The 27,573-nt window shown below is 50.5% G+C and overlaps 1 protein-coding gene across 1 annotated transcript; it reads left to right on the top strand.

The window, feature by feature from the left end:
• Positions 1-393: 393 nt before the first annotated feature.
• AS3MT (arsenite methyltransferase) lies at positions 394-27,285 on the top strand. The gene is made up of 11 exons (XM_073354485.1): positions 394-481; positions 1,685-1,725; positions 2,924-3,051; positions 3,928-4,078; positions 5,022-5,158; positions 10,343-10,412; positions 11,622-11,703; positions 13,648-13,779; positions 14,745-14,887; positions 15,582-15,716; positions 26,968-27,285. Coding segments are annotated over exons 1-11 (1,119 nt in total). The 5' UTR covers positions 394-480; the 3' UTR covers positions 27,067-27,285.
• Positions 27,286-27,573: the final 288 nt, after the last annotated feature.

Genomic DNA, 27,573 nt, shown 5'->3' with positions numbered 1-27,573 from the left:
CCCATGGTCCCAATTCTCCACCGACCCGCACTGCAGCCGGGGGCGGGGGGCATGGGAGGGGGGTGCTGAATGGGCCCCTTGCCCGGGGGGCTGAGCCCGGATGGCGGCAGCTGGAGCGGGGCCGGGTCTGCCAGGCGTTCCCGGGGGGGAAGCAGAAGGAACCACGTCACCACCTGGCAGCCTTGGCACGGCGCTCACGGAGCCCGACAGCCCAGCACGCGGGGCTGGGCAAACCTGGGGGCAATGGGGGACAAAGGGGGCGGGGCTGGGAAGGGGGCACAAAGGGGGCGGGGCTGGGAAGGGGGCGGGGCCCGGCCGCTGCCGGCAGGGAGATGGGCGGGAGGGGGCGGGGCTCCCTAGCTCCGCCCCCCTTCGGAAGCGGAAGTCCCGCCTCCCTCGTAGCCCGGCCCTGACCCGAGCGCGGGGCGAGGCTGCTGAGGGTGGCGGGGCAGAGTCCGCGGCCCGACGGTCCGGCCGAGCAGTACGCGCCGCCGCCGCGCTCCGGGGCCGGGGCCTCTGCGGGTCGCCTGGGGGCATTTCGCCCGCGGGGGGGTCGGGTCGGTCTCTGGGTGGGGGACGGGGAGGCTTGGAGGGAGGGGGTCCCAGCAGGGCGGGGAGGGGGAGGCTTTCTGGTGGGGGGGGGTCCCAGCAGGGTAGGGTGGGGTGGGGAAGGAGGGGTAGGCTTTCTGGTGGGGGGGGGTGTCCCGGTGGGGTGGGGTGGGGAGGGGAGGGGTAGGCTTTCTGGTGGGAGCGGGTCCCAGTAGGGAGTGTGGGTCTCCTGGTAGGGGAGGGGGAGGCTCTGGTGGGAGGGGGTCCCGGTGGGGAGGGGAGGAGGGGTAGGCTTTCTGGTCAGAGGGGGTCCCAGCAGGCTGGAGTGGGGTGGGGTGGGGAGGGAGAGTAGGCTCCTGGTGGGGGAGGGGGAGGCTCTGGTGGGAAGGGGTCCCAGCAGGGTGGGGTGGGGGGGAAGGGTCTCTGGGTGGGGGAGGAGTAGGCTTTGGTGGGAGGGGGTCCCAGCAGGGTAGGGTGGGGTGGGGAGGGAGGGTAGGCTCTCTGGTGGGAGTGGGTCCCGGTAGGGTAGGGTGGGGAGGGAGGGAGGGGTAGGCTTTCTGGTCAGAGGGGGTTCCGGTGGGGTGGGGTGGGGAGGGAGGGTAGGCTCTCTGGTGGGAGCGGGTCCCAGTAGGGAGCGTGGGTCTCCTGGTGGGGGAGGGGGAGGCTCTGGTGGGAGGGGGTCCCAGCAGGGTGGGGTGGGGAGAAGGGTCTCTGGGTGGGGGAGGAGTAGGCTTCGGTGGGAGGGGGTCCCAGCAGGGTAGGGTGGGGTGGGGAGGGAGGGTAGGCTCTCTGGTGGGAGGGGGTCCCGGCAGGGCAGGGTGGGGAGGGAGGGTTTCGGGGTGGGGGAAGGGTTGTCTTGCGGGTCTCTCTAGGGATAGGCTCTCTGGTGGGAGGGGGTCCCAGCAGGGCAGGGTGGGGAGGGAGGGTTTCGGGGTGGGGGAGGGGTTGTCTTGCGCGTCTCTCTGGGGATAGGGGTTTGCCCCCCCAGGAGGTGTTGTGGGGGACCCCCCCCAGCGCTGCATTGCCCTGCGCGGTGAGGGGTGCTTGGTGCCACTCTCTATGTGGGCTCGACGCTGGCGCCTATCACTGTTGCATCAGGTTGCCTGACCCAGGCTTCTGGTGGTTCTCATTGCAGTGGCTGCCCCATCTGCAGAGCAGATTTACAGAGAGGTACAGGTAAGAGCTCGGGTGGAGGAGAGGGCACTGCTAGGGCCTATCCTGCACTGGAGCTTGCCCCATCGACTCCAGCTGCCCTTCTCTCCTCCATACGTTACTCCTGAGCCAGAGGCCGCGCGTTACTCTTGCCTTTGGGGAGGCTGGGCGCAAATGCAGGAAGCTCCCTAGAAATGGGAGTGAGTGCTTGGACCGTGGCCCCGCCTTTTGCTCTGCTCCCGCTTGGCCTCTTCTCCCCCCCCCCCCAGGCCACACCCCACTCCACCTCTTCCTACAACCGTTTGCTCCTCTCCTTCACCAAGGCCCACCTGGCCTGCTGCTCGGGCCTGTCCACCCTCTTCCCCGGCGAGGCACAAGTAGCAGGTGGGGGGAGGCTTCGGGGGGGAAGAGGCTGAGTGAGGGTGGGGCATCGGGGGGAGGAGGCCGAGCCTGGGCAGAGTGCGGCAGGGCCATAGTCCGGGTGCCGGTGGCTCCCCCACTTCTTGGGAACTTCCAGTGGTGGCACTTCAAAGGCAGCGGGGCCAGCACACCTCCAAAGGGAGGTGCGCTGCATACAGCATTTCTTGCCCTGTTTGGGGGCACTCAGCCTCCGCAAGCCTCTTATGCCTCCAGCCTATGCCTCCAGCCCATGACCTGAGCCCTGGTTATAGCAGCAATTAAGTGCTCCCTCCCTGATGAAATACATCCTGGAATACTCAAGGAGCTAACTGGCTGTTAGTGACTGTCTTCGACAACTCAGGGAAGACAGGAGAGATTCCAGAGGACTGGAAGAGGGCAAATATAGTACCCATCTATTTTTAAAAAAAAGGATGAAGGGAATGAGGACAACCTGGAAAATTACAGATCAGTCAGCTTCGCTTCAGTACTCAGAAAGATAATGGAACAAATAATCAGGTAATCAGTTTGTAAACAGGTAGAAAATAAAGGGAGAAGTAACAGTCAGCTTGGATTTGTCAAGAACAAATCATGTCGAACCAACCTAACAGCTTTCTTTGACAAGGTAACAAGCCTCGTAGATAGGGAGGAAGCAGTAGATGTGGTATATCTTGACTTTAGTAAGGCTTTTGATACTGTCTTGCATGACCATCCTCCCTGCAAAGAGGAGCAAGAGTAACCCTGGGGTGGGGGCAGGGTGGTAACTAGAATCTGTAGGCTCTGGTGTGCTATGGAGATATATGGACTTTTTGTGTTCCCATCTCAGGATTATTATGGTAAAAAGTTGCAGAAATCAGAGGATCTGCAAACCAATGCCTGCGTCACCTTGGCTAGGTCTTTGCCCATGTTCATAAAGGAGGCTCTGAAGTCTGTCCATGATGATGTAGTGTCAAGGTAAAGAATTGACAATTGACTCTTTAATAGAGCTTCACTCACTCAATGTGCTTCACTGAAACAGTCTTTGGCCCAGTGGTGTCACTCTATCCAGAGAATACAGTGGGGAAGAAAGTAGCCAGTTTATCTTTGTATGTCTCTCATAACTTCCTGGTTGGAGGCAGCCTACCACCTCCACAGTCCTTGGGGCCTGGAGGTTGCCAGCTCAAAGGAGAAATTCCTACCAAAAGCAGAGGCAGAGAGGAACAAATTAATGCAGAGAACAAATTAGTGAGAGAGAAACAAATTAATGTAGTTTAGAGCTTTAAAATGAATCAATGAATTCCAATCAACCTTAGTAACCATTTCTAGACACAAAGTCATTAATTTAAAGTTACAATGAGCAGCAAATGTTAGGAAAAATTAACACAAAGAACATTAAAGTTAAAAAGCTCCCCATAAACCCTGTCTATTCAAATCTGGAGATGAAAAGATAAGCTAATAGACATAAAAATGTCACTCTCCTTACAGGTCATATATCCCCTATCAGAAATCCATTAGATGTTCTGGTAAAAACCTTTGCTCTAACCTCCAAGGTCAGGCTACAGGATGTTCGACCAGAAAATGCTTTCCTTGGCCTGTCGTTTTCTTTGTTCGCTGAGAGCCTTTGGGCAGATCACACATCTCAGTGTCTCAGTTTGCCCAATATAAAATGGAGATAAGCAGTGAGGCTTAATTAATCCATATCTGCATATGTGGGTTGGCTGTTCCTGATGGTTTGCTCTTCATGACACATTTTCATCCACCCCATCTAAAAAGCCTTCCCTTGCACACCACTGAGGTGTGGTGAGATTCCGTGGTTCAAGAATCACTGATCTCGAGAGTTTCTTCCCTCAGGTACTATGGCTGTGGCCTGGTGGTCCCAGAGTGCCTGGAGACCTGTTGGATATTGGATCTGGGCAGTGGGAGTGGCAGGGACTGCTATATGCTGAGTAAACTAGTTGGGGAGAAAGGGCATGTCACTGGAATAGACATGACTGACGCCCAGGTATGTTTTCGAATTGAATAGTGCTAATCAAAGTCCGGGTCTTTATCTTCATGGCTCTCAGCTTTGGAAGTGAAAATAACTTCGTCCCACCAAGGCAGAACTGCATGGTGCTTAGAGTTCAAAGTTGATCCTTTGGTATATGGGGACTGCCCGATGTAGGGGGTTCAGCTGCATGCAGATAGTAACCTTAGCTATTGGCTTTTAATAATCTTACCTTCATGCAAGCTACAAGGTTTAATACAGTGCACGTGTGGGTCAGGTTTAAGTACCTGTAGTGCAAGACACTGAGTGATTGTTTTGTAGCTGCTCGGTCATTTAGATCCTGCCTCTGATAGTCACTGAGAGTCATGCTTTCCCTACTCTCAGCTTCTCCTAGCCCTATTAGAGACCTGAGTGTGGAAATGGGGTAAATGTATTTTGCCATTTATCGTCTCACTCCTTCCACCTTCCAGACCATCACGCAGCATGTGCTATCCTGTGTGGGGTGGGGGGGAGGGAGATGCAGGGATAATACCCTGCATCATGAGGCATGAGACACTGGCATGAGTACTGGCCTCTTCCCTACCTTCCCAGAGTGCTGTGGTGAAGACAACATGCACAGCCCCTTGCTGGGCTTTATGTTGATCAGAAGTCTTTGCTAGTCCCACACTTTGTTGATCAAATAGAGAGACTCCCCACCCGCCCCATCCCTGGCCAGTCCGAGACTTGGTCTTGCCATTTATTAGTCTCTGTAGGGAATCCCATCTGTTCTTCTTTGGCCAGGAGATTTGGTAGCCGTGATCTAGGACTCAAAATGGCTGGGGTTTGGAGGGAAATAAAGGGAGATGCGTAGGGCCCTAATGAGAATATGCGGGCCCTCTGCCACATGAAGGGGAAGAGACTTTAGAAACATTTTAAAGAGTTTATGTAGTTTACAGCCTGCTTATTTGTTTCCCTCTTCCAGGTAGAAGTGGCAAAGAAGTACGTTGACTATCACATGAAGAAATTTGGCTACCAGGTGCCTAACGTGGACTTCATCCATGGCTACATGGAAAAGCTGGGAGATGCTGGCCTTAAAGACGAGAGTTATGATATAGTTATGTGAGTACCATTCTCAGAGCTCCTGCAGGGGTCTATACGATGGGTTGGGTACTTGTTTCCCACGCATCAGTGAACCATGTCCCTGCCCAAGGTTTTAACTCTTTGGGTTTCAGTTCAGGGTTGTACACTGAAAAAATACACCGTAAACACTAATCTGAGGCCTGGATACCTGGCTGGAGTTTTGTGTTGTCAAACAAACAGTGCCCACAGAAAGGACAGGTGGCTGGATCCAGTCAAACTAAAAGGTGAAACATAGTTTCAAACCATGTGGCGTCTCAGAGCCCAGGATAGGGCTGGGAATAGGAGGCAGATCAGACTTGTTCCATTTATTGATGCCTCTAATCGAATGTCCTTGACCCTTGTCCAACAGAATAATTGGTTTTAGCTCTAAAATTGTTGAAGGGAAAATGCCAAGTTAACATCTGGCCCAAAGTTTAATAGAATGTAAGATGACTAGAAATGTCCCTACATTTGATTTACCTTTTTAAGATGCTCAATTGAAACAGTTTTTTGTTAGCATTTAAACAGCCCACTGCAGTGTTTGCTGCAAGGACACTACAGCATTAGGTTAGTACATGAGGATCAGAAAGTAAAACTGACTAGATGCATGTGTTAAATTGGCCAGACTGATTTAGCTGTCCATGGGATGCAGTAAATAAAGGGCTGGCCAAAAGGGTGAAAAATGGTCTGATTCTTCAGTTTTAGTAATTTCAGGTGATGGTATTATCCAAGGGTTCCAGTTGGGGGGGCAGGGGAGGATGGGAGGCTCCCCCATTTTTCATTCAAGAGGTGTGCAAGCTCCCAGATGGAGTTCTTAACTATAGCACAGCATTAGTGTGAAATGTAAGGGCTTGTCTACACTGGCGCTTTACAGTGCTGCAACTTTCTTGCTCAGGGGTGTGAAAAAACACCCCCCGGAGCGCAGCAAGTTTCAGTGCTGTAAAGCACCAGTGTAGACAGTGCCCCAGCACTGGGAGCTGCGCCCCTCATGGAGGTGGGTTTTTATTTTTAGAGCGCTGGGAGAGCTCTCTCCAGCGCTCTGCCGCGACTACACGAGCCACATTAAAGTGCTGCCATGGCAGTGTTTTAACATCAGCTGTGTACCAGCCGCTACTTTCTTACCTGTGCATCGTACCGGCTTACTTTCACCCATGGGTGTTACCTCACTACAAATGCTAGACTGGAAACTAATCTTAAACAGGAGTGAAACTGACACTTTCAGGTCACTCTCACAGTATTGCTAGTCCCAAATGTTCAAAAATCCTGAGCCAGGCTCACCAAGAATCATGAGATTATGTAAAAATAACAGATTTGGGGTTCTTTTTATTTGCCTTCTGCTTTCTGGGCCTTTAGGGTGCACTGGGGTCACATTTTGAAGCTTTCTCCACAGCCACGAGGACTGGAAACTTAATGTTTCTTTAAGAATAAAGGCTGAAATCATCACATATCCACTTGACTCCAGGAGCTGGGGCTTTAAGGAAAACCATTATCATGAGATTCATGATGAAATCATGAGAGTTGACAACACTGCTTTTACTTCTGTTTAAAGGCTAGTTACTTTCCGGAAGGCTCTTAAATACAACACTACAGCGATTGAGTTACAATTTTCACAGGAAAATATTTTGAACCAAACACCAAGAAAGTTCTGTATTTTAAAGTTGAGAAAAACGTAGACTTCTGAGGTATATCGGGGCCACTGCAGGCAGGAAAGGAAAATAAACTGGCACTGGAGCTCTGGGCAGCTCTTCCTTTAGAAAGAAAGTTGGAGAGTCAAATCTTCTCGTCCTTAATCAACTAAAACGTCTATTGCCTTCAGTGCCTCCGCTCATAGATATAAACATCATACTGTGGTCAATAACTATACACTTCATACTTAAATATCAGAGTTACACATCTTCTATGCATTGGCTCAGGGACTGGATTTTCTGGCATATTCTGAACAGTGCTGAGCACACAGATGGTGCCCAGCGAACAGAATGTTGGGGATCATCAAGAAAGGGACAGATGATAAGACAGAAAATATCATATTGCCTCTATATAAATCCATGATACACCCACATCTTGAATACTGCCTACATATGTGGTCGCCCTATCTCAAAACCAATATATTGGAATTGGAAAAGGTTCAGAAAAGGATAACAAAAATGATTAGGGGTATGGAAGGGCTTCTGTTTGAGGAGAGATTAGTAAAACTGGGACTTGGAAAAGAGGTGACTAAGGGGGGGTATGATAGAGGTCTATAAAATCATGAGTGGTATAGAGAGAGTAAATAAGGAAGTGTTATTTACTCCTTCTCATAATACAAGAACAAGGGGCCACCAAATGAAATTAATAGGTAGCAGGTTTAAAACAAACACAAGAAAGTATTTTTTCACGCAACGCACTGTGAACCTCTGGAACTCCTTGCCAGAGGGTGTTGTGAAGGCCAATACTATAATGGGGTTCAAAAGGGAGCTAGGTAGATTCATGGAAGATAGGTCCATCAATGGCTATTAGCCAGAATGGGAAGGAATGGTGTCCCTAGCCTCTGTTTGCCAGAAGCTGGGATTGGGTGACAGGGCATGGATCACTTGATGATGGCCTGTCTGTTCATTCCCTTTGGGGTGCCTGCTGTTGGCCTCTGTCGGGGGACAGGATGCTGGGCTTGATGGACCTTTGGTCTGACCCAGTATGGCCGTTCTTATGTTCTTAATGCAAATCATGACAATAATCATCAACTTTATGGACTCTGTGGATGCAGTTTCTGTTCTTTGTTCTGGAATTGGCCTGAATACAGCTGAAACCCTAAGAATTTGAGGCATAAACACATCGGATACTCCTACAGCACTTTCTCGTTCCTTCCTTTTATCAAACTCAGAACAAAAAATGACTGAACAAAATGGTTCTCAGTTAAAATGTAAAATTGCCCAGTAGCCATTGCTTTACAGCCCAGCATGAGGCAAAACCTGCCACCCATGGGGAGTTAAATGGTCTCTTCTCATCTGACTCTCATTCTCCATCCTTCCTAATCTCTGTGCTGCTTTTCATGCTGTCAACCATAGCATCCATCCTGGGACCATTTGCTGGAGTCTCAGAGAACTGGCCACCTTGGTTCTGCTCCCATCTATTTGAGTCCTCTCTGTTTTTGCAGCATGTACCAGAGAGAGAGGCTGGTCTGCTGGATAGGGAGCTGAAAGACCTGGGTTCTACAACCCCCATGGGCTTCCTCTCTGACCCCAGGCCAGTGCTCTAAGGTCAGAATTTCAAAGGTTTTTAGGCACCCAAAGGTGAAGTTAGGCATCTAATGGGGTTTACAAAGCATCTAACGACCTACGTGCATTTGAAAAATCTCACTAGGTGTCTAAATACCTTTGAAAATTTGGCCTTTAGTCTGTGTGTGCCTCAGTGCCCCTTTTGTAAAATGGGGATAATAGCATTGCTCTACCTCACCGAGGGGCTGGGAGGAGAAATAGGTTAGACATTGTGAGGCACAGCCTCGGATACTATGGTGATTGGGCCACATAAGTACTATAGGGAGAGTGGGAACTTCTCTATACATTGCTAGCCCTGCTCTGGGTTTGACCCCTTCTTTTCAGCTACGCCCCCAAATCTCCCCCTTTTCTGAATGTTATCTAGGCTCAGTGCTTTGCTGTATTTTTTGTGAGACCCCCCCCCCCCACCGTGTTCTCTCTAGAACAACCCTGCCACCCTCTTTTTCAGGCTAAACTTCCAGATCCTTAATTTAATCACTAGCCCTTTCTTATCTTAATCACCCTGCCTCTGTTTTAAACAAAATACTGATTCCCTGCCTTGGGCACCTCTCCTCTGCAGAACTTAGGGCTGAGTCTACAGCGGCAGCGCTTTGACGTGGCTTGTGTAGTCGCGGCAGAGCACTGGGAGAGAGCGCTGTACTGACAGGGCCGCTGATGAGGAGGGAGGGAAGGGGCAGCTGCCCCAGAGCCTGGCAATTTAAAAGGGCCCGGGGCTCCTGGCCACCTCCGCTACTCCAGGGCTCCAGCAGTGATTTAAAAGGGCCTGGAGCTCCAGCTGCTGGTGTGGTAGCAACCGGTGTCCCGGGCCCTTTAAATTGCTGCCGGAGCCCCAGGCAGCGCAGGCCGGGCAGCACTGAAGGGCTGGCTGGGGAAGTCTGGCCCTAGCCACGCCCCTTCTGCCCGAGGCCATGCCCCTTCTGGAGGCCCAAAAGGCCCACCTTGTCCAGGACCCTGGCCGCCCTGCATACCAGTAAGTCCTTTAAGTTACTTTCACCCCGGTAACACTTCCAGAGCCCCAGGCAGGCAGGTGCAGTATAAACTCACGGGGCCTTGCCCTAGTAGGATGTTTCCAAAGTTAAATGATCTATTCCTAGCTTGATGAACTGCAAAAAAGTGATAGAAAGTCATCCAGATTTTTCTACAGTCGTTTCAGTTCTTGTATTCAAGAGTTAGTAACAAAGAATATACATTACAATTTTAAACCTAACCCGTGTTCCTTAAATAACTTGACACAAGATGTGAGAACATGTTATTAGAGTTGAGTGGGTCTAATATTTATTAAATCCTCTTTTTTTTAATATAGGAATTAGATACAGCGCTCCTCTCAGCTAATTTCTAAATTCTTATCTGCAAAAAAAAAACCAACAACCCTAGAGGTTTTCAGGTGCCTAAGTAGCCCTTGCAATCACAGTTAAAGTTGCCCCTCACCCACCAAAATCTGAAATGGCACCCTTGATATTACCACAGTTAAGGAGATGTTCTTAACCTGAAAAGGGCCCTTTAAATACAGGGTCTCAAATGAGGAGTGCAGCCCCAAATAGTGAGAGTGAGGGTTTGAAGTGATGGTGTGGGTTTAAACACAGATAGTATGATGTACTAGGGAATACACTGATCTGCAGGCAACACTCCTGCCCTAGCCTGTTCGGGGTGGGTGGAGGGTAGACTAGTGAGTCTTCTCCATCACTAAATTTAGATCCTATCAGCCAGCCTCGGCTCTGCAAACACTCCTTGAGGCTTGCTGAAGGATGGCTGAGGACCCTCTAGTCTCCTTTGGGGGATGTGAAAGGTGTCCAGACATCCGTTACTCCCTGCCAGTGTTAGAGATCAAAAGCTGCCGTGTTTCTCAGCTGCAAGGTCAGGCCTAAACATTTGATTAAAACCCACAATGCTTTCCTCCTTCTGGTGCCTCACTGAGCTTTTATCTCCTGTCCAGCTCAAACTGCGTGATTAACCTCTCGCCTGATAAGAGAGCAGTTCTGCAGGAGGCCTATCGAGTGCTAAAGGTAACACAACAGTGGGGCATACGCTCTGAGTGTGTGTGTGAGAGAGAGCACCAGGGGGTTTGGGGAGCAACACTGCATCCCATCCTGCCTTTTGGGGCAAGAGGGGTCCACAGACAGGCAGCAAAATGGAACACAGGCCCAGAGAGACTTCCATATGAGGAGAGATGAGCTCTGGGGCTCATGGGAGAGGAAGATCCTGGCTTCGTTGACGTCAGTGGGAGTTTTGCCTTTATTTTCAAGCGGGCAGGATTTCACCCTGTATGACAACAGAGGAGGCAATAGAGGTACTCAAACTAACAATGGGCATCTGTTCTCCCATTGTTATAAACCAGGAGGGCGACCAATGACACAGAAAAACAACGCATTAAAGATTGGAATATTTTTTAGCATAATGATCAGTTAACTTGCAGGACTCATTGCCACAAGATATCACTGAAGTCAAGAGCTTAGCAGAGTCCAAGAATTGGTTAGATGTTTATATGAATGATGAAAGGAGAAGTCAGCAGCTAACAGATGAGCAGGTTATGAGAGACTTCCGTTCTAGGCAGGTTGTTCTGTAACTGTCCATTTTTCCACCTTCCTCTGAAGCAGTGGTACCGGCCACTGCCAGAGATGGGATACTGGTCTAGATGTCCATTGGTCTGGCACAGTGTAGTGATTGCTTTGCTCCCTTGCTCTCCTTTTGTCCACATCCTCTCCACCGTCAAATAGTAGATCACAATTGGAAGTCTTTGCCCATGAGTCCCAGATGGACAGGTTAAGGGGGTGCCTGAGGACTGGGCCAGCAGGGGGTGCTGCAGGGCAGGATTGGGCTGTATTGGCAGAGCTGTCAGGGAATCTTGCCCAGCACCTGTCTGCAACGTGCCTGTGATCTCAGCCTCTCCGCCCCTGAGCACCATGTTCACACTCAGCTTATGAAACAAAATGAGGGTGATGGTGGAATTTAATCTGGGTAGAGCCAAAGGTGGTGGAGCAGAGGGGTGGTTGCTCTTAATTGATTATCTTGGAGACCTTGACTCATTGGGCTGTCTGGGTGCGCTGGCCAGGAATGCTGGGGCAGACACAATCGCTCTGGAATAAGCAATCACGTTGCCAGCAAGGGTGGCCCCAGCCGAGCTGTCCTGTCTGTGGTCTCTGGTGAATGCTGTCCCTATCAGGGGCTGGTGTCATTTTTAGCTCTTGCCGTGGCTAAGCATTGGTCTTTTCCAGGCTGGCGGGGAGATGTATTTCAGCGATGTCTATGCCAGCCATAACCTGCCAGAGGACGTCAGGAAACACAGGGTCCTCTGGGGTGAGTGATTTTCTTACCTGACCTGAGGTAATAAGGACTAGTGGTGTGAGCTGGAGGCTGGAAGTTAGGAACCTGGTTAGAAGGATCCCCTCCTCACATGCTGCCTCTTGTGTCCCAGGTGCCTTGGAATTTGAACTGATACCCTTTAACTTTCCCAAGAGAGATCTCTACCCAGAGCTGATAGAATCTCCCAGAATGCCCTGTCCCATCATGCCCTGCGGCTCACTTAAAAACTAGGGCTGTCAAGCAATTAAAAAAATTAATCACTATTAGTCGCGCGATGTCAAATAATAGAATACCATTTATTTAAATATTTTGGATGTTTTCTACATTTTCAAATATATTGATTTCCGTTAACACACAGAATACAAAGTGCATAATGCTCACTTTATATTTTTGATTACGAGTATTTGCACTGTAAAAAAACAAAATAAATATTGTAGTATTTTTCAATTCACCTAATCCAAGTACTGAAGTGCAATGTCTTTATCGTGAAAGTTGAGCTTACAAATGTAGAATTACGTACAAAAAAACTGCATTCAAAAATAAAACAATGTAAAACTTTAGAGCCTGCAAGTCCACTCAGTCCTCCTTCTTGTTCAGCCAATTGCTGAAACAAACAAGTTTGTTTACGTTTGCAGGAGATAATGCTGCCCGCTTCTTGTTTACAGTGTCACCTGAAAGTGAGAACAGGCATTCTCATGACACTGTTGTAGCTGGCGTTGCAAGAAATTTATGTGCCAGATGCGCTAAAGATTCACATGTCCTTTCATGCTTCAACCACCATTCCAGGGGACATGTGTCCATGCTGATGATGGGTTCTGCTGGATAATAATCCAAAGCAGTGTGGACTGACGCATGTTCATTTTCATCATCTGAGTCAGATGCCACCAGCAGAAGGTTGATTTCCTTTTTGGTGGTTTGGGTTCTGTAGTTTCCTTATCGGAGTGTTGCTCTTTTAAGACTTCTGAAAGCATGCTTCGCACCTCGTCCCTCTCAGATTTTGGAAGGCACTTCAGATGCTTAAACCTTGGGTCGAGTGCTGTAGCTGTCTTTAGAAATTTCATAATGGTACCTTCTTTGCGTTTTGTCAGATCTGCAGCGAAAGTGTTCTTAAAACGAACAACATGCGCTGGGTCATCATCCGAGAATGATATAACATGAAATAAATGGCAAAATGTGGGTAAAACAGAGCAGGGGACATATAATTCTCCCCCCAGGAGTTCAGTCACAAATTTAATGCATTATTTTTTTTAATGAACGTCGTCAACATGGAAGCATGCCTTCTGGAAAGGTGGCCAAAGCATGAAGGGGCATATGAAAATTTAGCATATCTGGCATGTAAATACCTTGCAATGCCGGCTACAAAAGTGCCATGTGAACACCTGTTCTCACTTTCTGGTGGCATTGTAAATAAGAAGAGGGCAATATTATCTCCTATAAATGTAAACAAACTTGTATGTCTTAGCAATTGGCTGAACAAGAAGTAGGACTGAGTGGACTTGTAGACTCTGAAGTTTTACATTGTTTTGTTTTTGAGTGCAGTTGTTACGCGCAAAAAAATTATTTTTGCGTTTGTAAGTTGCACTTTCAGGACAAAGATTGCTCTACAGTACTTGTATGAGGTGAATTGAAAAATACTATTTCTCTTTGTATCATTTTTATAGTGCAAATATTTATAATATATACTTTGATTTCAGTTACAACACAGAATACAATATATATGAAAATGTAGAAAAACATCCAAAATGTTTAATAAATTTCCATTGGTATTCTCTTGTTTAACGTGCAATTAAAATGGCACTTAATTTTTTTGAGTTAATTGCGTGAGTTAACTGCGATTAATCGACAGCCCTATTAAAAACCTGATGGCAGGCTGTGCGCCACTCATTTTGCCCTGACGTGGCTGGCTGCACCACACATGTAATTACTCTGTGATCATAGGCGAGTGCCTGGGAGGAGCCCTGTGGTGGAAAGACCTCTACAGAATTGCTGAGGAAGTTGGATTCTGCCCACCACGGTTGGTGACCGCCAGCCGAATAACCATCAATAACAAGGAATTGGAGAGCATCGTTGGTGAGTGAGTGCCATTGGCCGAGCATCGACCCCTGGTCCGCCCTAGCAGTACAGGCTAGGGTTCCATGGTTCTACTCTAGGAGAAAGCAAAGTGGTGTAGCCTCAGCTCGCAAGAGTCCGTCTACCAGGGCTGGAAAGCACATTCCCAGCTGATGGACCAGGACCACCACTGCGTTTGGCTCTGTAAAAACACAACATAAAAAGGCGGTCCCTGACCAACAGAGCTTGCAATCTACATGTGCCATCATCTGCAGCAAGTGAACAATGCTTGAGTGGGGAGTGCGCCATTGACCGCAGCCCCAGCAAGCCTTGACTTCGTTTGATAGCCCCAAGGCTAGACCATCTGTGAGCGACAGGAAATGCAAATGTAGAAAAGAGGCAATTGGGGCTTTTTAAAGCCCAAGAATAGAAAAGACTAAATACTCCAGCCCATAATATGGCTGTGAGAAAGCACAGGATGAGCCAGAGCAATGTGCTGTTTGTCTCTAGCAACCAGTTTGCCCTTCCACAGCACCCTTTCTCCGAGGATCTTGGGTCATCTTACAGGCAGAAATTCTGCCTCTCAGCACCCCTGAGAGATAGGCAGGGATCACTCCAGCCCTCAGTGGAACTCAGCCAGGTGTGGAATGGAATGTGGCCTCTGTTTAAAGTTTGCTTCCTTTCTCTGACAAGTGGGACCTATCATGAGGGGCCATGTTTGGGCGGGGTCAGTGATTCCAGGTCAGAACTGCTGGCTTCTCTAGCTGCCTAGCCCTGCAAACTCAGCCTGAGATCTCAGAGTCACATGGGCCGGTTTCCCTCTCCCACATCACTAACAGTAAGAATTAAGTGACTGGAGTTTAATGAACAATGGTACTGATGCGTGAGGCTTGCCGCTGGAGTATGGAGCGCTCTACGAAGGTGGGTTTAACTCAAAGCACTCTACATCTGCAAGTGTAGCCATGCCCTTGGTGTTTTGCTTTCAGGTGACTGTCGGTTTGTCTCTGCGACTTTCCGTCTCTTCAAAGTACCCAAGAAAGGCCCAGCCGAGCAGTGTCAGGTTATTTACAATGGCGGGATCACTGGGCATGAGAAAGAGCTGGAGTTTGATGCCAATTTCACATTCAAGGTACCGGGAAGCCCCCCAGGCCTAGGTAATTGGCATGCCTGTGTCAGCATTACTGCATCTCTTCGCCGGATCTCCAAGTCCGGAGCTCATGGCTTTGCTTACACTTCCCCTTCTGCACTGCCTGATTGCAGCATGGCACAGCCTGCTGCTCAGCAGCCCTGTACAGAAGGGGCCCTGAGCGGAGGTGGTTCCAAAATTCAGCAACGCAGCTTTATCAAGCAGCATCCTGTATCGTAAAAACACTTGACGCAAGGGAAGAGTGGGAGGGAATGGAGAGATGATGGCCAGACACAGGGCGGCTGTTCCAGATGGTGGGAGCTGCAGAGAAGAAGGCTCTTGCGCCGCTAGCGGCAAGTTTGTGTGATGGGACAGAGAAGAGGCCAGCACAGGATGAATGGGGAGGGGAGTAGAGAGGCCAGGCCTGTGGTTTTGATTGGGGCAATTCGAAGGAGGGCCTGGGGAAAAGAAGCAGTGTGATTCTGAATTAGATCCCAAAGTGACTGTGGGCGGTCGGTGGGGTTGTTTGCAGAGCTGCTGCGCTGGGGGGACTCCTGCTTTGATGGTTTCCCTTCAGCATTGCAAATGCACATGCCCCCAGCCTGCTCCGTCTCTCACTACAGAGCTGGAAGCCTGGTGGGTGTTGGGTCCTGCCGCGTTCTTCTCGGCTGTGTGTGATGTCCCCTCTGTTTCCCAGGAAGGGGACGTTGTGGAAGTGGATGCAGAAACCGCAGCCATTTTTCGGAGCTCTAGGTTTGCTGAGGAGTTTCTGATCCGACTGGCTGCAGGGAGGGCACCGGCACCTGGGGGCTGCTGTCCTGCCAAACCAAAGGTTAGTGACAAGCTGGGCGGCTACTATACCTAAGGGTCTCCCTGTTCATGCCACGTGGGCAGATTTTCCTGGCTTCAGCGTCGCTGCTTCATATGACATGTGCCAGTGAATAATCCAGTTTGGGGTCTGAATGGAGGCTGGTAGGGGGGAGAGTTCATGGAGTCAGCTCCTGGCAAACTGGGACCGGCTCAGAGTGAGCTGGGCTAAACCAACTCCCAGATTTTCCCTCCTTCCCCCTTCCTGTCCCCTGTCTGGATCTGGGGCCCTTCCCAGCTCAGGTGTGGCCATGCAGAGCCGGTTAGCTAAGGCAGTTCTCCAAATCAAAGTCTGGTAGGAGCAAGGCTCTGAGTCAGCTTCTCTGGTGATAAGCAGGGCTAACCCCATTCTGGCTACCAGAGGGTGGTGGTTTGAAGCTGCGCAGGGTTTGATGGATTAGGATACAGGGGAGGTGCAAATGAAATACAGTTTGCTCCATCCATGCACAAACAAAAGAATTTATTCAAGGTGTCTCTGTATAATTATATAAGATGTAAAACTGAGATCCTGGCCTCCTGGACCATTAAAGATCCTCTCATGGCCCTTTAACAGGGCTGGGGGGCTTGAGCCCAGTGCAATTTGATCCTGCTCCCCCGTGCATTTCCCCTGCTACATACATTGGATACTGTGTGCTTCATTTCCTTTTGTCAGTTCTTGTGTAATGTTTCTTGGGCTTTTTACTGGCAGCCATGTTCTGCCCCAGAAGTGGTTGCATTTCAGTGGCGGATGAAGTAATCCCTATAGGATTACTTCGCACGTCAGTCGAAGTTGCAAAGCCCCCTGGGATGTTCTGGAACAGAAGGTGTCAGAGAATGTTGGTACAGCTCATAACTGCATCCATACTTCCTAGATAGCTCTAGACCTTAAGATGACTTTTTCCTGATGGGCCATCTGAGGAGAGGGATTACTGGAAGATGGGAGTTCTGGCTTCTCCACCTGGCTCTGCTGCTGACCTGCATTGTGGCCTTGGACAAGTTGCATTTTTTTCTCTATGCTTTTGTTTCCAGACCTCAGAGGAGGTTGTGGTTGAATTAGCTGAGACCCGCTATTGGAGGGTGCTGTGGACATCAAAGAATAACTTCTCTCTGGCAGACCTGGCTCAGAGAAGGCATCTTTTCTGAATCCAGAATTCAGTGCTGGGGAAAAGTGCCAGCCTGGCAGCCCTGATCTCTGCAGTTCTCCACTGAGCAGGTCCAGCACAGACTTCGGTGTGTCAATGCTTGACTTGAAGCAGCCCTTCTAGGGGCTGAAGGGATTTTTTCCAAGGTTCATTCCCTCCTTGGCCGCTCCACTGAGCCTGCCGGCACAGGGACTGCTTGGGAAGGTGGGTGGTTTGCCCAGAAGCAGACATGTGTCCTCCCTGTACAGCCTGGAGAGTGCAGCAGCGATTCTTAAGAAAACACAGCCTAAGCCCGTCCGCCATCCATGGCCTTGGCGGGGGGGTGCTGGTATTACTCCTCCTTTGATCGAATCTGAGCTCCAGCCAGCCTAAATAAGGTGCTGTGATTCGACTTAAAGCGTCTGCCTCTGTGGCCATGCCTGGTGGGACGGGCAGAGAGCTCTTGGCATGTGTGTAACGGGACTGGGAATCCTCTTTGCTTTGGCAGGAGCAGAGGGTGCCTGTGAGCGGAGAGGAACTGCTTCCTGCTGAGCAGCACTCAGTCCTCGCTGTTCTGCCGCTCCCATTGCATGTGCAAACAGTGTTACCGCTTCTTTGCTGAATTACATTGTTGATGCTCCCTGGAACTAGAGTAAACACAGCCCCCAGGGGCCCTCCAGGGAGTTAACCCAGTGATGAATTGGGCTCATGAGGGAAGGAGATTATTTCTTGCTGTAGGAAGGGATGCTGGTGACACAGCCCGGGGAGCTCTTCCCTCTGTTAGTGTGGACCCTATGACCTAACCTAGTGGTAAGGGGTGCTGTTGCTGGGGGTGCTGTCCTTCCTAACCTATCCATACCCCATTTCCCAATGCCAAAACTTGGTGCTAGGTTGTGCTGTGCTGCTGGAGATGCTAATAAACCCGAGGTCCTGTCCAACAATGCTTCACAGAAGCCAAGACATTTTTCACAAGTACTAGGGTGTTAACCTCTGTATGGTGGGTTAATCATGGTCTGCCTTGCAAAATTCCCCCTGTAATTTCAGTTGGCTACAGCATTCACTTCCTGTCCTAAACTATAATCTAGTGCTATTGCATATCTGCCCCTTCCCTCCTGACCAGAGGTGGCTGAACTGCTCCATGCATATCCTCTGTATCAGCTGCAGTTTGTAAAGCGCTTTGGGATCCATTTCAGCTAAAGCAGCTCTACAAACCGTAAGATCCTCATGCGTTTGAATATGCCATTAAAGCCTGAAGAGTTAATAATGAAAAAGGTTTAAGTACAGGAATTAAGACTGTGATGCCATCTTGGGATCCTTAAGGAGAAATGCTTAGGAGTGTGTGGAATTGGGATGCTTTGCCAGGTGCTAATGCACATCTCGGAGCTGTGGGGAGGGGGAAATCAGAGTGCTGATCTGGAGTGAGGGAAGTCCTGTGCTGTCAGATTGGTCATGGGAAGCCCAGGGCAGCACAAGGAGACTTTTCTGGAGCTCTGACTTGCGGGAGGGAGCTGAGAGGCCAATTCCCCGGTAACACATGGCCCCATGTAAGAGGCTGTTGTTAATTTAGGGTTGCCTGTGCTGTTTTTTGCAGCATGCTCTTCCATTCCTGAAGGCCAGCTCGCTGCCCCACCCACACCCCATGCAGATGCATATCCAGCTTGCTCGATGGGAGTTTGACCCTAGCCTGCCAACCCTGACTCCACAGCTCAGAGCTGCTTTATCTGCTGAAAACTGTTCTCCTCCTCCTGTCACCTTCCACTCAGCCTGCAGATGTCTGACGAGTCCTTAGACCTGCCACGAGTCCGTGAAATGGGAATAATTGATAGGGGAAGACGATAAATCCAAGCGGCTGTGTGTCCTCGAAGTGTGACCTTGTGTGTGCTGGGGGAGGGGAGGAACGTTCTTGTCTTTCCCCAAGCAGGAGATGGTTTTCAGATGAAGGGCTGTACTGGAGAGAGGTTTGCAGTGATGTTCTGTAGGCTCCTTCCTCCCTATAACAACCTGCCACTGGGCTCTTAGAGCAAAGGGGTCCATTTGCCAGCAGAGCAGGGCCCTGAGGTTCCCCTGCTGTAACAGGGAACCTTGCTGTCAGCGTGGAGTGCACAGTCATCGTGGAGTCAGCTGTGTGGCCCTCTAGGCACAGCCCCTCAGGCTGCTGTAGAGCTTAGCAGGAGCTGGAGCTGGCTCCCGCAGTTCTCTGGCATTACAGAAAAGCTTTTTCGACTTGAAGGAGGAGAAGTGAGTTAAAGGAAATGACATCTGAGGGGAGGGAAGTGTTCTGACGTTACCTGGTGGGGGCCACAAAAGAACCCGGACAGAGCATGTCAAGGAGGAAGGGAGGACAGTTAAGTTGAGGGTCTGATGGGAAATGTGTGGGGCTGTATCTTTTATTGCCATCCTCTGGACTCTGCTTCTTGGATTGGGTTTGCCCTGTAGCATTTTGGGAATTCCCGAGCTTTCCCATCTTCCCCCGCGTGTTCCGCTTCCAGGTGGTACAGGAGCTCCCTTACAGCCACGTTTCCCCCCGTTAAGAATAGAAGAATCCTGTATCCAATCTTTAGTCAAGCATCCTGCTGCAGAGAGGAATGTGAATCTCCTCCCTTGCCACCTGCAACGCTGGTAGGGGAGATTTTCCCAATCCTCCACAGGTGATCAGCCTATGCCCTGGTGTAGGAGGCTGCTTTCCAACTTGCATAGTTACCAGGGTTAGTGGTCATAAAATAATCAGCCCCTTAGAGTCATGTGGCAGGGAGTTCTGTTGGCAGCCTATGTACTGCAGAAAGAAGCATTTCCCTTTGTATGCTTTAAGGAGTGTCATAGTTTTAAACAAAGCCCCTGTGCCTAAATGACAGTTGATACCTTGGAGCGATACATCTGACATTGGAATGTGCTTTTCACCACTGATTCCGCTGCAGGTATATTTGGCATTTTTCTTGACTTGGATGGTGAATGTATCCCAGACTGGTCACTTTGGTTTTCCTGTCTGAGCCTCCACTATTGAAAATCAGCAAGAGTTGAAGTCAGGTGATTTACTGCGGCTGACCAGCTGGCCTTCCCTCTCTAGTCAGTTTCACTTTCAGGTCCTCATACCCAATGGTTGGGTTGCAGACACTGAAAAGGAAAATGCTAGGTTTGTTTTAAAATCACTGATTCTGTTCTTAATTTAACTGAACATTTCTATTGGTGGTGTCACCTCTCTTTCCCTACTGTGTTCTCCATTCAAATGTCTGGAATCCAGAATTTACAAGTGTAAGCAGAGTCTGAATGAGCTCTCCCCTCACATCTAGTGGCGAGCTGTGGAAAACTACTTCAGGAGCTGATCTCCTTTGCATGGTTACACCCACTCTGCCTAGGTGCTCAGCATGATGGGATTGCTTGCCCAAATGATCACTTGTGGCTGGTGTTGAATCCCCAGTCTTGTTATTGGGGCAGGAATAATAAAGTGGTGTTATCCCTGTTGTGTGAACTGAGGGTAGCAGAACTGTACTTGGCATACCCCAGTGGAGGGACTCGCCCTCAACTGAACGGCACTCACGAGGCAGGGGACATGGGTTCCAATGCCCAATGCGTTGGGAGAGGGTGGGGACAGGTACTTGTACCTGGTGGTGTGAGCCCTGTTTAAGGGCCCTAGACATCATTTGACCCTTCCTCTCTCCACCGTATAATAAGAGCTAATTTAGACTCCATTGAGAGTCTTGTCACACACCGAAGAGCTGAAATCACTGATATCTAGGTCTAAGTATTAGACCTGCCTTGGGACAGTGTTTGTACTGCAAGAGACTGTCCCCACTGACAGCTGAAATCACTGAGAGCTGTGTTAGGTGGGGGGCCCTGAAGACATCTTAGTGAATGGGAGGCTGGCAGAGAGGCGCAGCCAGCAGGAGAGGGCCAGAGCAGAGCCCCATAGAGAGGTGCAGCAATTGGCTGTTGGGGCGACAAGCAAGTGCCCGAGCAGGGGAGTGTGTAAGGTGCCTCCTAACCTGCTGCTTCCACCCAGGGTGGGAAGTGAACTCTGCGGATAAACCTCTGAACTCGGGCTGCACTGGCCAAGGACAGAAACGGTGAGTGGGGTGCAGAGAAGAGACTGGCATGTTAAAGGGACTTTTGGGTTGCTGGACTTCAGAACCTGCAGGGAAAAGGACCGTGCCCAACTTATTTGAGGGTGGGTCTTTTTACTCATGGTTTATGTTTATGAACCCCAGTTGCAAGATTTTTCCAATTTAATGCTGCTACTTCCCTTCTTTTATTAAAAGGTTTTGCTACATTCAGACTCGGTGCTTGCGAGAGGGGAAGTATTGCCTCTTAGAGGCGGCCAGAGGGTGGTGTGTAATTGTCCCGGTCACTGGGTGGGGGCTCGAGCCGGTTTTGTGTTGTTGAAAAGGAATCCCTAGATACTGAACCCGGCCCTTGTTGCTGCTGGCTCCACCTCGCAGAAGGGTTACACAGATATCGATTACTCTATCTTCATGGAACCTTCCTCCCTTTGTTGTCATCAGTTCTTATGTTTTTTAATGTAGGGTCTGACCCCAGGAGTGGTGAGCCGATGGGAGTTGAGGGCACTGAATGCCTAGCAGATCTGAACCTCACTCTTCAGGGCAGGGACCGTATCAGGAGTTCATGGTGTAAAGCACTGTGCAGGCCAGGAGCTCCATGGAAATATTTAACAGAGCTTCTTTTTTATTTATTTATTTTTTAAACAAACCCTTGATTTTGAGCTCAGTTAGGCCAGAGAGCACCCTGCCTCCTTTGCAGGTCCTTCCGTTCTGCTTCATTCATTTTCCTAGGAATATGGAATGCTGTCAGAATATGGATAGATGGATTGATGATCGCTATTCCCTGCGTTGTGTGTCAGGGAAATCTCTTCCCCTTTCTCGCCTAAATGATCTTAGGCCTCGCTCATGCCATCAGCTCTATGTGGCCAGACCCCCACATCCGTGTGGCTCTGCATGGAGACAGGGGTCTCCCCCACCCAGAGTTTGGTGCAGTATTGTATTGTTGCCTTTATCGCATCACAGTAATATTCCAAGCCCTGTTGCAGGAGGAGCCCTCGCTGTTTTATTACCTGGAAAACGCTTTTGGCAACACCAGCCAAGCCAAAAGAAAAAAAATGACTAGCCAATAAGCATGGAGCAACAATGGCCAGCCAGTCAGAGTGGGGGGAAGGGGGGAAAGCCCCGTGACACAGCAGTGTAGTAATATTGCCTGGCAATTGACCCCTGGGGGGCCCTGCTGTCCTGCCCCCCAGTGCCCTGTGGTGCCTATAACTCTTCACTGCTCCCTCGAGTCATTGGATAGATCCCATCAGTCACAACTGCCATTGCTTTTCTCTGGATGTTTTCAGTCTGTTGGAGGTGAGGCAACCGAAACTGTCAAGAGTGTCGTGAGGCAGGGGGACCCTGCCTTTGCAGCTTGTCTTTTGTTTTCCGTCCCTATATGCAAAAGCTGCACGTTCAGTGGAGAGCCAGAAAAGCATCACCCCTCTTATGGTCTGGGTTAGTAACAAGGTAATGGCAAAAATAATCCCACGTCAACCCCTGCCTAACCTTTCTCCCCAGAGTGGGGTGGCCCCAGGGTTTCTTCCCTTAGTGCATCTCTGCCTCTAACCCTAACGCCCTCCTCTAGGTGGCTACTGGTGGCCCAATGAGTCAGCACTTGTTAACCCCCAGGGTCCTGCAGGCTCAGGCCAATTGGGGAATCCCCCATGTTACACTCCTTCCACTCCCTGCTGTGTACCAGGCTGAGCTCCTCGCTTTAGCTCTAGCACCAGCCAGCCCTCTGCCGATGCAATTTCTCAGAGCGCTTCCTTGCTTTTCTCTGTGCTGCAGTCAAAGCGGTGATTGCAGCAGCATGCGTAGACGTACTTGAGCAGCGTTAATCTGGCTGGAGGGAGTGCCAATAGCAGGGAAACCAAAGCAGCACAGATTTCAGCGCAGGCTCGCTGCCCGAGTACGTACTCTGGCTCCCTGGCGGGCCTGTGCCGCCCAGCATCGCTGCTCTTGGGACATGAGCTAGCTGGATTAAAGCTACTTGGGTATGTGCACACGAGCTGCAGCCACGCCCCTGATTGCAACGTGGACATACCCGGCATTTAGAAACGGCGCCCCTCCTCTGCCATCGTACTGGCCCACTCCCCGCAAGAGCGGTACTGTCGTATTTGGGGGTCCTGATCCCCAGACATCGCAAGGGATCTGTAGTATGGAATGCTATAGTAGTGTTGCTCCAAGCTTTGGCTCCTCTGTAGTTTCTCACAAACCCCATTTCGTTGTCACAAACTTAAATAGCTGTTCGTGTGGAAATGTCCGTAGGAATTTGCCAGGTCTAGTCTGTTTTAGTGGGCGTTAATTCATAACTGGGTCGTTTAGTTATTTAAAAGTCCAGTCCTCCTTTAGTTCTGGCTCAGATTTCAGCACCTCACAGCTTGTGTCCGAGAGCTCCCATGTTCTGAGGCAGTCAGTGGCATGGCCCTGAGGATGAATCTGGTTCATTAAGCAGGGCTGGTGCCAATACGGCCCCTGTGGGTAACCTCTGTAGGCAGAGAGGCAGCAATTCTCTCTTCTGTCTCATCCCTACCAAGGCTTTGCTGGGGAGCGGTGTGAGTAAATGTGGGCAGAGCACTCCCCTGTGGACGTGCTGATTGCGAGGCTATTTCCGTAGTAGTTTCTTGTGCCGGATGCAGTCAGACGCTTGGGAAGGCCAGTAAATTAGAGCTGCTGGGCCCTTCTTTGCTGCTGTTTAACTCTTTCTGAAGCCCCTTAGCTTGTTTGAAAGGCCAATTAAACCATCCCAGAGGTGTTTGCATGAGTGGGCTGAGGAGGGGGTGCGTGTTCATGATTCTCTCCGTAAATACACTGTCAGTTTTCTTTTTAGTGAAGTGAGCTCTCTGGCCTGACGCTCCCTGAGTCCATTCACCCAGGGTTCGTTTGTTTTGGGCTGGGCACCAAGTGGGTGACTTTCCATTCTTCTGAAACAAACTGTTTGTAGGGAGCTGGGGGGAGATTCTTAGAGGCACAGATGTCAAGCACCCAACTCTCACGGACTTTCAGTGCCTCTGAAACTCAACCCACTCGTGTACTTTGCACTTCTCTGGAGACTCACATCCATGGCTTTCCGAACACTTTACGAATGTGAACGAACCCTCGTACAGTTCTTGGGAGAAGGGTGAGTTGCATCACCTCCATTTATACAGATGGGGAAACTGAGGCACAGAGTAGGGAAGTAACTTGCCCAAGGTCACATGGCTGCAGTGGTGGGAATAGCACCCGACATTGTCATTACCAGTCCGTGGCTCTAACTATTAGACTGTGCTCCTGACCTTACATACCTTTTTGGGAGTTCCCCTGACCTTGCATTTCAGCCCCTTCAGAACCATCTGACCCTGATGATCCATTTGCCCCGAGTGTGCGCTGTAGCCCTGCCATAGATTCCTATCTCTGCTAAGGCCAGACTGGTTTTAAAAAAAGAAAACGATGTCGTGGGGACTAGAATTTCCTTGGCATCCTGCGAAAGGCTCTGTGACATTCATCACTCTTGGGAATGACAGGCTGGACCATTAAAAAACCTCCCAGCCTCCCCCTGGAGCATAGGAGACAGGATCTCATGCACAGCACTGAAAATATTCCAGTGAATTGGAGAGCTGATGCAGGTGGCTGATAGGCTGCTGGGCTTATCGGAGGGGAAAGATAGGCCCTGTGCAGACAGGAATGTGCTCAAGGGACTGAGGGCTTCATAATTGCTGACCTTGCCACATTTGGAGTTGTTTCTTAAAGGCACAGGCACATTTTTTGTTTCTCTTTGTCTCTTCATGGCAACCGAGCAAAGCAGAGCCCCGCAGATCATCTGTCACTGGGTGCAAGTGTCATGCCCTAGGAGCCCCAGCTAAGGACAGCATTGTGCGGGGCTGCTTTGTGGATTTCTCTCCAGGAGTGTATTTTTGCCACAGCTCAGACAGCTGGTGCGGTGGGCTAAGGGTTAGTTCTCCAACTAACGAAAGGATCCGGGTGTGCTTACTGGCCAGCCAGCAATGGCAGGGATCTGCAAGTGGAGCAGGGGCTTATGCCACTGGTGATAGCTCGTGGCTCATTAGCCTAAACAGCCGGGGAGGCTGGGAAAGCAGCTAGGAGAAGCTTTCTTACAGCCTTGATGGTAGGGTAGGACTAAAGGAATTCTGTCTGTACTGTAAAGGGAGGGAGGATGATACCAGTTCAGGCATGGAAGCTGGGCAGGCCATCGCCTCTCTGTGCTGCCTCGGCTAAGTCTCTTCACCTCGTCGTACCCATCTCAGCAGTCTTGCCAGCTCTAGTGATTTTACTGCTGGCCTTGCAATATTTGATGTTTTGCTTAAAGCCTCAACTCCCGTAGGCAGGTGATTACAGGAGAATCTTGGCTTTTATTGACACAGATGTTTCTAGCCCTCCTGGTTGCAGAGAAAAGCTCAAAGTGATGCCTTACGGGCTCAAAAAGCAGAAGCAAAAGAGATTTCCAAATCGCTGATGCTGTGGGTGGCAGGGGCTGACTCCTGGTGTCTGACTGCGTGGGGTTGGCATCTGCAGTTTACCTCCCTCCGCCCAGGGCTGGGAGGCTGTTAATAACTGAAACAAGGAAACCCCAGCCTTCACAGTGTGAGGGCCAGAGCACGTTGCGGGGAGAGGGGGTTGGCTGGATTAACTCACAAAGGGCGGGCTGGGGGAGGGGAGGATTCTTTTTACAAACCCTCCTATTAACAGAAACATGTTCATGAAATTACAGCTCCTCCCGCTGCAATGGGAGCCGGGTTGAGTTTCACCTTTCCCTGCAGCGTTCCCAGCCTGGACATTGGGCTGGTGCCTGAGACCCCCGGCTGAGCTCTCTAAACCAATCCGCTTTCTCCAGCACTCTAACTCTGGCCCACCCAGCGGGTGAAGAATTCAAATACCTTCAGCCCTGTGGCCTGCTAATGTTCCCTTGACTGATACCCGTCTCTTCTCGGGGATATTGCTAGTGGTTAAGAGCTTAGCCCCTTGATGCCAGTGGCTGATGTCACAGCTTGGCTTCCCACTTCCTTCCCCCTGCGCCTCTCCTTTTCCTACTGGGACTGGATTCCCCTTTGTGAACCGAAAGAGAGCACTGTGGGTTTGGCTCAGTCCTGCATGTTGCTGTGGTCAGGGGCACGTCTCCCTGGGGGGAACCTGAACAGTCAGATTCAGAGAGAGTCGTCATTGATTGATAGAGCTGCCCATAGGCTGTGCAGCGTTGCACGCTCCATCCTCACGGGGCTCCCATTGCCCAGGCAGCCACCTCTGGGGTGGAACGCTGCAGGCCACGTAAGGATCTGACCAGTCCCCTGTGATGGTGCAGGACAGGCAGTGGAGTAGGGGGTTGTATCCAGTAGAAGCGGCAGAGCTGCTGAAATATGCAGGGTGCAGCTACCCACAATAGGATTGGCTGGGAGTCCCACGTGCTCTAGTGAGAAGTAAGTATGGGAGAGGGAAGAGCTCCGTCTACTGATACACCACCACCGCTGTGGCTGATGGTTGGACTGACCTCACCCCAGCCTGCTTAGTTGGAGCGCTGATGCAGTCACAGCCCAAGTGGAGGGAGCAGTGTTACAGTTTGCCTCATTGCTGACATGCTACAGCGCGGTCGACATGGTCCCTGCCCCCAGGAGCATGCAGCCTGCCAGCCAACTAGCTCAGTGGCACAAAATTCCTGTGGCTGGGCCCCTGGGGCTCAGGTTTGTGACTCTCCCTGTGCTGGTGAGGCTGCTGTTGCGAGGCTCGGAGGAAGACGTGTGGCTTTGAGGAGCGGTAGGGGAATGAAGAGGGAGGTGGTTCTGTGGGTGCCCAACAATTGGATTCACGTTAAAAGCTGTGGGAGCAGGGGATGGTAGGAAGGGTCTGAGGTATGAGCTCGCCAGCCAGTTGAAGAGGGGGCTGGACGAGCGCAGGAAGGGGTCCCATCCAGTCCTGCTCAGCCAGAGAGAGGGTACTAGCAATACTTGATGGGGGCTGCGTAATGGTGAGACAATGGGGAGATTCCCAGGAGTTCACAGCCCTCCCCCCAGCACCAGGGAAAACCGCCTGACAGTGGCAGCCTTTCCTTCAAATCTGACTTAGTGCTGTTTTTGTTTCCTTGCTGTAGGAAAAGATTGTTGATCCATTCCAATTAGTGGAGCAGTTGGAGGCAAAGGACCTCGCTCCCAAGGCGACGGGCTGCTGTGGCCCCAAAGAGTGCTGCTGAAAAGTTGAGCATCCAGCAGCCAGAGCCAGCGAAGCAGAAGCTGAAGAATCAGAGCCGCTTTTGTTACTCATCACTGCAAAGCAATTAAAAATTAATAACTTGGGTAATGATGCTGAGCACTTCACGGCTTCGCAGCACTGTGCGGGTACTGTGGAATGAGATTAAATAAACCCCAGCCGTCCCCCAGGCTCCAGCCCTGGTGCATGGCTGCAATCAGAAGATAGCCCGTTTATTTGTAGGCACCATGTTAATTGTTCAGAGCAAACCCATCTCTGTTCAAGCCAGGAGGAAGATCTAATCATGGGACCTAATTAACTGCAGGGGCACGAAACTGACCAATGCTTTGTCTAACTCAGAATAGACTCTGATGAGGCTGGATCCCAGGGATCAAAATTATTTACTGAGGCTATTTGAGACCAGCCAACCCCTTGTAAGGCCCAGGGCACAGCATGAGGGAATACGCTCTTCTCAGCCTGCAGTGTGTCCTTGGAGCTGTTCCCTGCCTTG

The sequence above is a fragment of the Lepidochelys kempii genome, chromosome 7 (genome assembly GCF_965140285.1).
Source record: "Lepidochelys kempii isolate rLepKem1 chromosome 7, rLepKem1.hap1, whole genome shotgun sequence".
NCBI lineage: Eukaryota > Metazoa > Chordata > Testudines > Cheloniidae > Lepidochelys > Lepidochelys kempii.
The sequence above is the reverse complement of the archived record's forward strand: the minus strand, read 5'-3'. Positions and strand labels throughout refer to the sequence as shown.